The sequence below is a fragment of the Balaenoptera physalus genome (genome assembly GCF_965194825.1).
Source record: "Balaenoptera physalus genome assembly, chromosome: 10".
NCBI classification, from domain to species: Eukaryota; Metazoa; Chordata; class Mammalia; order Artiodactyla; family Balaenopteridae; genus Balaenoptera; species Balaenoptera physalus.
In genome coordinates, this window is record NC_138889.1 from 35,857,781 (window position 1) to 35,870,721 (window position 12,941).

The 12,941-nt window shown below is 35.3% G+C and overlaps 1 protein-coding gene across 2 annotated transcripts in view; it reads right to left on the minus strand.

The window, feature by feature from the left end:
• Positions 1–12,941, minus strand: part of CNTN5 (contactin 5) — a 1,367,783-nt gene that overhangs the window by 182,390 nt on the left and 1,172,452 nt on the right. For both annotated transcript variants that reach the window (XM_082409880.1, XM_082409881.1), the window contains one exon: positions 915–1,042. In XM_082409880.1, the coding sequence (XP_082266006.1) occupies positions 915–1,042 (128 nt within the window). The remainder of the gene's footprint in view (positions 1–914; positions 1,043–12,941) is intronic.

Sequence of the window (12,941 nt, forward strand, 5' to 3'; positions counted from 1 at the left end):
ACTGACTTGGATCCCAGTAATGTATGCTATAAGTGAAGACATTTTTAAAATTATGTTCCTTCCTTCCCGGGATGTTTGCCTCTTTTCTGAAATATCAGAGTGCTGGCTATTTTAATTACATTTCTCTTTCTGAAGAAAGGGGAAAATGAACATTACTATATTTTTTTGTGGCCAAAGTATGATTCATTATATACTACATGCACAAATGGAAAAAATTAGTGATATACTTCACCGTGAAAAGTATTCCTTTACCAAATGAAGAGAATGTCTAAGATAGGAGATTTTCTTAGTACTAAACAATGACAGGTAGTCTCAGAAGAAGGTTCTAGACTTGGAATCTAGTTCACTTTAGAACTAGAAAACTAACAGAAACATTTAAGCAGTAATATTTATAATACTAAAAAATTACAGTGTATAAAAATTCAATTGATGCAGAAATCAAAGAGTAGCTCTGTTGTCAGTTCATCTGATGTATATTTCAACACCACATGTTCACGTCCTCCCTCTGCTATGCTTTTTATTGCCCCAAATCCCCAGTTGAAGTGGTAACAAAGGAATATTACTGATTGATGCTAAAATTAATCTTGATTCAGGAAAATATTTTTATACTGTTGGCATACTTTTAAATTTTGAGACGTCGACTAAAACTTCAGAAAGCTTTCTTTATCCTCCCACATATTTTGTTCAGAGCATAATATTTAAATTTCTACCAACAAGGTGTTCCTTTCTTCATAGTCCCCTAAATAATGGAAAGGGATAATTCGACTGTGTTAGTTCTTTGTGTACAATATATTTCTTGAACAGGAACATGCACACACATACGTGCAAATACACATACATGCACGTTATATTTATTCACTTTCTGATAAGGCCATGAAACAATGCTTATAAAACATTTAGCCACATTTTCTTACCTTTCACAGAAACAGAAGCTATGATTTCAGCAGAACCAAAGACATTTTCCCCTTGGCAAACGTACTTTCCCTCATCTGATTTAGAAGCATTTAGGATCCGTAGACTCCCGTCTGGAAGAATAGCTATTCTGAAAATTATTAAAAAGTTTTTTTTTTTTCCTGTTTAACTGAAAATCAACTAAGTGGTAAGAAACTCTCATGAAGTCTGAAACCACTTCCAAGTAATAATAAATAAGATAAAGGATCACTGTGAAAATATGCAGTGATAGTAGAAATGTTTTGCCCTTCAAGAAATTATGCAATAAACCCACATAATACCTTCTTATATTTAAAAGGGTTAGGGAGTGACAGGTTATTTTTCTTTTGACAACTTTATGACAGTTCCTTTTAAAACTTGTGGAAAAAAAGGTGACCCTGAATTTGGTTATTAAAACTTATACTACAATATCACCAGCGTTATTTTAATATTAAGCTTGAGGTATTTCACCTCAAACCAAGAATGACCTCAAAAATCAAATATAAAAAGAAACAGCATAAAAACATAGAGGAGGACAAGTACAAACATAAAATTAATTGTATACAGCCTCGAGATGATTTGTGGTGGTTTCTCTGCAGTGCAACCCATGTAGCAAGGGCGTGACAGTCCTGATACCTGAAACCTGGGCTGCTCGCACTGCGCTTTTCAAACATAAAAACGTGACATCTGAGTTTTCATTTGGTCTCTTTCAAGACCTTTATCAAAAGTGGATCTTGAGTCTTATATGAAGGTGAGAAATTAAAGCATTATTAAAAATTTTTAGAAGTTCTGTGAAAATGAGGTTGACATTCAGGATTACCATATTCTCCTGTGTATTCATCATTCCAGAAATATAAGGATATCAAACTTAATTAGAATTTTTGTCCTTTTCTCCCTCTTATGCTCCTGAAGTATAACCTATTATTTCACCAGTGCATCGACCTACTGAAGCAACCCGACACATAACAGAAGTGGCTGTTGTGATTTTATTTGATATGCCACTAGAATTTAGACTGACTTCTTTTAGGAAAGAGGAAGTAACAGTCTGTGCTACTTTTGGTAGAAAACCAAAGGTCTCACTGAACTTAAAATCCTAAAATTGGATCCTCCTAGTTCTGAAAAGAATAGTTTATTGCAGGGCAACATGATAACATTAAACTATTTAAGATACAAGAATAATGGCTAAATCAGTTTATCAACATCCTTTATGTTATTTTAAAATATGTATTCAGTTTTGCCAATCAGTCCAGAACAGATGGTTATGGACAGCATTGAACTTTTAACAATTGGATTAGATTCTAGGCTGCTGAATATTGCTTATTAATTTATACTTACATATTATTATCCATAAAGAGACCAGTTTAAAAACATCATACTGTTTTCAATATGGATCAAATTTGATTTACAATGTATGAGAAGGGATCCAAATTTAGAAGCAAGCCAAACTAGGAATAGAGGATTTGACTGTAATTTATGTCTAGCAGGGATGTTAATGAGACATTTGGAAAATACAGTGGTCTCTAAAGTTATATAATCCATTTAAGATGGTCAATGAAAAATTCTGTTTATTTAGATAGTGCTATTTCTATAAAAATGGAATATATGCACTTACTCCATTTCAATCACGAAGATACACATGCTACAAAAAGATTTATTTGAAAGCAAAGATTATACTTTTTATAAACAAATAAGCCTTCTCTTGTGAGAATGACACACTTTATTGAAATATAGTTAAATTACTACAGTTTGTGCAGATTGTTAATATTGTGAAAATGTCTACATTTTACTGACTGGTGTAAATACTAATCTAGCAGATGAGAAGTTTGGGTTAAAAAGTCACCCCCTTTAAAGAAATAAATGTATCTTAGATACTGGTAGTATCTTAGCTCTTAATTTAAGATAAGTCCTTTCTCCCTGACAGGAGGCAATATATTACAAAGAGAGTTTATGAACACTCCTGTACTTTAGGTCACTGATCCACTTGGAGGATGAAGAATTTTGAATACCATGATGTTTTTTACCTGTCAAGTGACAGTGTCATTTAACCAAAAGGCTGTCTACTGATTCCAGTTGCAAATCCTTATCAGATAAGCTCTTTTTTTAATTTAGAAAATTAAAAAATAGAACAGACAATGAATGCAATTTATATTATAACATCTGGCTATTGCAAACAAATACTGAGATAATTGAATACTGAATTAATATTTCTTTGCAATTTCCAGCTTCTTTGTCTTCTGCCCTATGCTATTAACATGTGACTCCTACATTTGGAATCTTCACATTTGTAGACTAATTCTTCTGAGACATCCTTGAACTTGGAATGGGGTAATAAGGGAGATGGCACAACTTGCATATCCTTCACCTTTTGGTGGATGCTTGTGTTATTACAAATAAAGCTGCTATGAAGATTTGTATATATGTATTTTATGAATATTTGCTTTATTTCTTTTGGATAGATACTTAGAACTGTAATGACTAGATGATCTAGTTGTGGACAGGGAGAAATTTTAGAAACGCAAATCAGCATTCTAGCACTTAGTATCAAGGCACATTTACTCTCTTCTGGTCTCTAAATTTCTCCACAAGATTCTGCCTAGACCTGGAGATGTCTTGGTTCTCATCTTGCACTTAATTACTGGATCTTTGCCACAATCTACCTAGTATACTGTTGTGCTTACCCTATCTTGCAAGGATTCACTGCTAACTTCCTGATGCCTCTCTTGATCTCCAAATTTCAGGATCATTTTCTGGACTCTCCATTTCCATGTTTGGCTTACCTGTCAGATAGTACCACCTATTTTAGACCCTTCCAAGTGCTTGTCTGGGAGTATCACCTATACACCTGCTGCCATATTATTTAGAGATCATGCTTTGACTTCTAGATTAGATTTTTTTCTGGTACCCTATCATAATGGATATTATATCATGGAATCATTAATCACTAATTGAGACTGTGTGCTTTAAGGTCAGAGAGGGTTGCATTCAAATCACTGCCATTGACGAGTACTTGTGTGATCTTAAAATTACTCAGTCTCTTTCCTTATATGTAAAACTGTCATAATTATATCTAACTAGTTCTTTAACAGTACTAACTTGATAATATATGTAAATTATTCTATTTTTGTGGTGTGTGTAGACATTAATTGAAAATTTACTCAAAATTTAAAATAAAATTTGTGACAAATTTTAAAAAAGAAAAAGTAGAGGGTGCCAGGGAAAGTTCTTACTATGAAAGCCTTAACTATTTAGGGTGTTTGATGAATCTTTTCTGAGGGAAGTATTGCAGTGAGAACTGAAGGATGAAAGAGAGCTAACTAGGCAAAGTGTGGGAAAGCAGAGGGAATGACATTTGCAAGGCCTCCAGATGGGAAAGACCACAAAACCTTGAAGAATGAAATGGCCAATTATGATGGCATACATAAAACGGGAGCAGAGAGCAGCTCAAGGTGAGACTGGAGAGGTAGACAGGGAGTAAGATCATGCAGGACCTCGCATACTATGAAAAATATCTGACCTTTATTTTAGGTCAATGAGAAGCTGCCAATTTTTTTTTGACAGCTTTACTGATGTATAATAGGCATATAATAAGCTCGCATGTTTAAAGTGTATAACTTTGAAAAGTTCTCATGTATAGGTATACAGTCATGAAACCATTAATTAGCATCGTCGAGATCATCAACATATATGTCACCCTCAAAGCTTCCTTGTGTTCCTTTGTATTCTCTCCCCCCAGCCCCTTCTCATACCACACTTATCACTGGACTACTACTGATCTGCTTTCTATCACTAGAGTAAGTTTTCACTTTTACAAAATTTTATGTAAATAGACTCTTAACATTATGTACTCCTTTTATTTAGTTAATTTCACTCAGCATAATTAAGGTGAAATTGAATTGAGTGTCATTCTTGTTACAATGATCAAGAATCCATTCCTCTTCATCGCTGAGCAGTATTCCATTGTGTGTAGATGGCACAACTTGCATATCCTTCACCTTTTGGTGGATGCTTGTGTTATTTTCAGCTTGTGGCTATTACAAATAAAGCTGCTATGAAGATTTGTATATATGTATTTTATGAATATTTGCTTTATTTCTTTTGGATAGATACTTAGAACTGTAATGACTAGATGATCTAGTTAGTTTTATGTTTAACTTTTTAAGAAGCTGCCATACTGTTTCCACATGGTTGTGCCACTTTACGTTCCTAGCATCCCAGGGTGAGAGTTCTTGCAACACTTGATATGGTCAGTCTTTTTAATTTTAGTGATTACGACAAGCAGGTACTAGAATCTTATTGTTATAAGTTCCATTTCCCTAATGAATGCTGATGTTGAGCATCTTTATTTTTGCTTACTTTCCATCTGTATATCTTCTTGGGTGAAGAGAGTGTGAGAATATTTTACCATTTTTATGGAGTTGTTATTGAGGTTTGAGAGTTCTTTTTATATTCTATATAGAACTCCTTTTGCAGGTATCAGACTGGCAAATATTTTTTTACCAGTTTCTGGGATGTCTTAGCATTTTTCCAACAGCAGAAGTTCTTGGTTGATGAAGTCCAATCTATTTTATGCTTTGTGCTTTTGTTGTTGTACTAAGCAATAGGTTAGGTTTGTTACCTAACCTAAGGTCACAAAGTTTTTCTATGTTTTCTTTTTGATGTTTTATAGTTTTAATTTTTATGTTTATGTCTATGATTCATTTTGAGTTACATTTTGTTCATGCTATGAGGTAGGAATCTAACTATTTATTTATTTATTTAGTATATGGTTATCTAGTTGTTCTGTGCCACCATTTGGAAAAGACTGTCTTCTCTCCATTACCAAAAATTAATTTGCATTCATGCCCTGGCTATTGTAAATAGTGCTGCAATGAACATTTGGGTGCATGTATCTTTTTGAATTATGGTTTTCTCTGGGTATATGCCCAGTAGTGGGATTGCTGGGTCATATGGTAGTTCTATTTTTAGTTTTTTAAGGAACCTCCATACTGTTTTCCATAGTGGCTGTATTAATTTACATTCCCACCAACAGTGTTAAGACAGTTCCCTTTTCTCCACACCCTGTCCAGCAATTATTGTTTGTAGATTTTTTGATGATGGCCATTTTGACCAGTGTGAGGTGATACCTCATTGTAGTTTTGATTTGAATTTCTCTAATAATTAGTAATGTTGAGCATCTAAATGTCCATCAACAGAGGAATGGATAAAGAAGATGTGGTACATATATACAATATTTACTCAGCCATAAAAAGGAACGATATTGGGTCATTTGTAGAGACGTGGATGGACCTAGAGACTGTCATACAGAGTGAAGTAAGTCAGAAAGAGAAAAACAAATATCGTATATTAACACATATATGTGCAATCTAGAAAAATGGTATAGATGATTTTGTTTGCAAAGCAGAAACAGAGACACAGGCATAAAGAACAAACGTATGGATACCAAGGGGGAATGGGGGTGAGATGAACTGGGAGACTGGGATTGACATATATACACTACTATGCATAAAGTAGAAAACTAATGAGAACCTATTGTATAGCACAGGGAACTCTACTGGATGCTCTGTTGTGACCTAATTGGGAAGGAAATCCAAAAAAGAGGGGATATATGTATATGTATGGCTGATTCACTTTGCTGTACAGCAGAAACTGACAAAACAGTGTGAAGCAACTATACTCCAATAAAAAAAATCAATTAGCTGTACATTACAGAGAAAAACCATGCATTAGATAAACCTCTTTCTATTATGAATTACGGTGTTGCTGACCATGAGTTCAATGTTAATAAATCAACATTATATATTATATCAGGTGTCTTTAAACAGACATGCATAAGACAAGACTATGTATTGACCAGTTGTCCACAAGGTGATCAGAGGCTTGCAGGAACCTAACCCTGTTTTTCCCCCATGAACAATGGTTCAGTATTTGCTAATTCAGTGTTTGTGATGAATTTATAGAACATAGATACACAGAAAAATGAGAATTGACTGTATTTACAGATGAAGTGATGGAGCGATCTGGGGTTTGCTTAAAAATAATTCATGGAGGCACAGGGAATTAGGTTGGGGCATAGATGAAACACATTGATGAGTCGAAAATTGGTGAAGCTGCAAATAGCTGCTCATTAAACTATTTTCTCTATTTTTGTAAATGTTTGGCATTTCCTTAATAAAAAGTTGTTTGCAAAATCCCCACCCAAAAGATAGATCAATTAGCATTATATGTGTAGGTCAACAACTACTTAACTCTCTCTGCTATCTCATTGATCTACTATCTTTATTACTGCAGCAATATGATCTGTCTAGAAGTCATGTAAGTTAATTCTTTCTACTTTGCTCTTCTTTTGCAGAGGTGTTTTGGCTATATTCTTTGTATTTCCATATGAATTTTTCAATTAGCTTGTCAATTTTGAAAAAGCCTACTGAGATTTTGATTGGAATTTCAGTGCATCTTTAGCTCAATTTTCATAAAAAAATTAACATGTTAACGATATGGCTTTACAGTGCATGAACATGACATATCTCCATTTATTTAGGTCACTTAAAATTTCTCTAAGAAATATTTTGTAGTTATCAGTCTACAGGTCTTAGATATCTTTTGTCAGATTTATCCTTTTTTGATGCTATAGTAAAGTACTTTTAAAAAATTAATTAATTAATTAATTAATTTATATGAAATATTTTGAGGTAATTATAGAGAAACATGTAGTTTTAAGAAGTAATACACAGAGGAATAGAGGACATGGTTAAAAATCTTGGGGCTTACATCTTGGGGCCCAACCTGGATGTATTGACTTAAGTCCGGGAGTGGATTTCAGGAATCTGCATTTCAACAAGCTCTTCACCACACCAGAGACCTTCAAGATGGCAGAATAGTAAGACATGGAGATTGCCTTCCTCTCCACAAATACATAAAAAATACATCTACATGTGGAACACCTCCTACAGAATACCTACTGAACGCTGGCAGAAGACCTCAGACTTCCAAAAAATCAAGAAACTACCCATGTACCTGGCCGTGTGGCTGACAGGGTCTTGGTGCTCCAACAAAGTGTCAGGCCTGAGTCTCTGAGGTGGGAGAGCTGAGTTCAGGACATTGGTCCACAAGCCACCTCCCAGGCCCACATAATATCATAATATCCCCATTGATATGGGAATCTCCCAGAGATCCCCATATCAATGCTAAGGCCCAGCTCCACTCAACGACCAGCAAGCTCCAGTGCTGGACACCTTATGCCAAAGAACTAGCAAGACAGGAACACAAACCCATCCTTAGCAGAGAGGCTGCCTAAAATCATAAGAAGTTCACAGACACCACAAAACACACCACCAGATGTGGTCCTGCCCACCAGAAGGACAAGATACAGCCTCATCCACCAGAACACAGGCACCAGCCCCCTTCAACAGGAAGCCTACACAACTCACTGAACCAACTTTAGCCACTGCGGGAAGACACCAAAAACAATGGGAACTGCGAACCTGCAGCCTGCAAAAAGGAGACCCCAAGCACAGTAAGTTAAGCAAAATGAGAAGACAGAGAAATAAACAGCAGATGAAGGAGGAAGGTAAAAACCCTCCAGACCAAACAAATGAAGAGGAAATAGGCAGTCTACCTAAAAAAGAATTCAGAGTAATGATAGTAAAGATGATCCAAAATCTTGGAAATAGAATGGGAAAAATACAAGAAACATTTAACAAGGAACTAGAAGAACTAAAGAGCAAATAAACAATGATGAACAACACAATAAATGAAATTAAAAATTCTCTAGAAGGAATCAATAGCAGAATAACTGAGGCAGAAGAATGGATAAGTGACCTGGAAGATAAAATAGTGGAAATAACTACTGCAGAGTAGAATAAAGAAAAAAGAATGAAAAGTATTGAGGACAGTCTCAGAGACTTCTGGGACAACATTAAAAGCACCAACATTCAAATTATAGGGATCTCAGAAGAAAAGATAAAGAAAGGGACTGAGAAAATATTTGAAGAGATTATAGTTGAAAATTTCCATAATATGGGAAAGGAAATAGTCAGTCATGTCTAGGAAGCACAGAGAGACCCATACAGGATAAATCCAAGGAGAAACAGGCCAAGACACATATTAATCAAACTATCAAAAATTAAATACAAAGAAAACATATTAAAAGCAGCAAGGGAAAGCAACAAATAACATACAAGGGAATCCCCATACGTTTAATGGCTGATCTTTCAACAGAAACTCTGCAAGCCAGAAGAGAGTGACAGGATATATTTAAAGTGATGAAAGGGAAAAACCTACAACCCAGATTACTCTACCCAGCAAGGATTTCATTCAGATTCAACGGAGAAATTAAAACCTTAACAGACAAGCAAAAGCTAAGAGAATTCAGCACCACCAAACCAGCTTTACAACAAATGCTAAAGGAATTTCTCTAGGCAGAAAACACAAGAGAAGGAAAAGACTTACAATAACAAATCTAAAACAATTAAGAAAATGGTAATAGGAACATACATATCGATAACTAACTTAAATGTAAATGGATTAAATGCTCCCACCAAAAGACATAGATTGGCTGAATGGATACAAAAACAAAACCCGTATATATGCTGTCTACAAGAGACCCACTTCAGACCTAGGGACACATAAAGACTGAAAGTGAAGTGATGGAAAAAGATATTCCATGCAAATGGAAATCAAAAGAAAGCTGCAGTACCAATTCTCATATCAGACAAAATAGACTTTAAAACAAAGACTATTACAAGAGACAAAGAACGACACTACATAATGATCAAGGGATCAATCCAAGAAGAAGATACAACAATTGTAAATATTTATGCACCCAAAATAGGAGCACCTCAATTCATAAGGCAAATGCTAACAGCCATAAAAGGGTAAATCGACGGTAACACAATCATAGTAGGTGACGTTAACATTCCACTTTCACCAATGGACAGATCTTCCAAAATGAAAATAAATAAGGAAACACAGCTTAAATGATACATTAAACAACATGGACATAATTGATATTTATAGGACATTCCATCCAAAAACAACAGAATACACTTTCTTCTCATAATGAAGAAAAGGAAGAGAGCAACCAAATCAGTAAACAAATCTACCAAATATAATAAGCTGTAAATACTAAACTAAGATTAATGTAAAACCATAAATAAATTAGATGCAGAAAGCAAACCCCAAGTCTACACTTTCTCCCAAAGTCCACCGCCTCAATTTTGGGATGATTTGTTGTCTATTCAGGTATTCCACAAATGCAGGGCACATGAAGTTGATTGTGGAGATTTAATCCGCTGCTCTTGAGGCTGCTGGGAGAAATTCCCCTTTCTCTTCTTTGTTCACACAGCTCTTGGGGTTCAGCTTTGGATTTGGCCCCGCCTCTGTGTGTAGGTTGCCTGAGGGCATCTTTTGGGAAGTCTGAGGTTTCTGCCAGCGTTCAGTAGGTGTTCTGTAGGAGTTATTCCACATGTAGATGTAGTTTTGATGTATTTGTGGAGAGGAAGGTCATCTCCACATCTTACTCCTCTGCCATCTTGAAGGCATCCCTCCTGTCATCTTCTTAATAGGAAAAAACAACTATACGTGTAATTATAATTATATGAGCTCGTGCTAATGGAGATGCACGTTTCCGGAGAAAGTGATATCTAAGATGATACCTGCAAGAAGTAGGAATTAGACCACTGAATGGCTGGAAGCAGGAGATGGAATGAAGTGTCTCAGATAGATTCATCAGCTTCTTATTGAATAGCTTCTGTAGTCCAGACACTACAGAAGGTATCTGGTATAAAACGATGAATAAGTTCCAGTTCCTACCCTCAGGAATTACAAGTAAAGAGGAATCATCAGACAAGCAAGCAAGAAATTAACATTCAGCATATTAAATTCTGGAAAGGAATAAGCACAGGTAACTCTTTGGATTACATAGAGGGACAGCTCACCAACCTGGGGGATGTCAGTGTGGTTAGAGGAGAAATCTCAGGGGAGGTGACAACTCATTTGAGGGCTGAACATTAGGTAAGTCTTATTCTCATCCAGGTTTTGTGGGGGGGATATGTAAAATTATTTATTGATAAGCCTGTTTTCTAATTGCTTTTCTGAACTCTAGTCTTTCACTCCTTGCATTCAAATTGCACATTTCCTCTGGATTTGACTTCCTAAATTAGAGCTCACTCTTTTGCCTGAAATTTTCATGGCTCTCTCTAGCCTGCAAAATAACATACTTACTCCTTTGTAGAACAGTTAAAAGTCTTCACCAAATGGTCATAACTTCTATCATCCCTGATCCCCTGTGCTCTGCAGGTCTCCAAACTCTTTGTAATGCATTTTCAATATGTGTTTTATTTCATTTGTAAATTACCTATGTGTCTCACACACATACACACATAGAGTGCTATACTAATAATGCTAAGTACACTGTAAACATATAATAATTAGATATTATAAGTAAAACAAACATGTTATACCATTTCTCCTTTCCCCCCTCCCATCCCCTAATGAATATCTTGCACAATTGAACTGTTCAGACCTGTATTTGGAGACCATTTCTCTGGTCATAAGACCATGTACCTTTCCATGGTTAGATTCCTACCTATTTATCACAGCTCAAGTGTGCTATCTGCCTGAACTCCTCCTTAATGCTCTTTAGTTGTTAGGATTATTCCTGCCTTCGTTTTCTACTTCCTCAGAAGGAAAATAGCACTGTCACATTTTTTTCTTAGTACATGATAGCTTGTGTGTCTTATCCACTGAGCTCTCCAGTTTCAGCATTTTCAAGCGCCTACATTAAGACGAGAACTGAAAAAAATGATTGGTTCAAATAATTAAAAACTACTTCAGTGTTGAAAATAATACAATGGAATGTTGTAACAATTAGTCAACCCCAATTTATCTCTTCCATTGATGTATAAGAAAGAGTTACCACCATAAAAATATAATAAAATTTTACTATTATATTTGTACTTTCAATGATAGAGTTATAAAAGTTATTTCAAAATATTCTATAACAAAAGCACATTTTATATGAGATATAGGTACATTTATGATTTTTGATAAAATCTGAGATGAAAACTTTAAAAAATAAGAGAGCTTAGGACCTATAAATGTCTTAATATGGTTCTGCTAATGCTAAGCATTTACTGATCACTTTTTATGTGTCAGGCATCATACTAACCTTCCACACCTTATTTCACATAAGGCTTCTAACTATGTGAGTTGAGTGTCGTTAACCTCATTTACTAATGAGAAAACTATGGTTCCTCAACATTGATTGCTTTATTCAAGGCTATTCAGCAAGTGGCAGTGCCTTGATTTCAGCCAGGGGCTTTGATTTGTTATTTGTTTGCCTGCCAGTATCTACCTGACTCACTTGTAACCTCCTGAACTTATTGTCGCCGTAAACTCCACAATAGCTGGTACTTAATAAATGGGGACAGAAATAAACTGGATATACCTTAAGTGATTTATCTTATACATGAAGAGATTGATGTCCAGAGCACTTCAAATCACTTTTAAAAAAATAAAATGGCATATAGTTTGTTTGATATTTATTATGCTCCTGCTGTCTGCCAAGCCCTATTAAAAAAACCTCTTTTAATACATTTTAATTCTTACAAAGACCCCAGGTGTAATTTTACACTCATTTGATAAAGGAAAAGGAAGAAAATGAGGCACAGAGGGCAGAAATAACTATCAAGATTTTAGAGCATGCCTGCTGGATTCCAAAATTCATACTGAACTTTCAGCTACTATACGTTGACCCAAAGTCAACATTAGAAGAAAGCTTTGCATTAGATCACAAGCTTAGTGGCAGCTCTGACCTGTGATAGAAGCTGACAGAAGTGGAAACTCAAGGGTAACAACAGAAGACACGTTTCCTATAGACGATGAAATAGAGAAATTCACACTCCTTAATTTGATCAATAAGATTTTCCAAAGCTAAGGGCAATATGCACTCAAGGAGGGCTGTGCCGTCACCATGCTCTTCCCTTTAGATGTAGTTTAGCTGGAAGGAAGAAGGG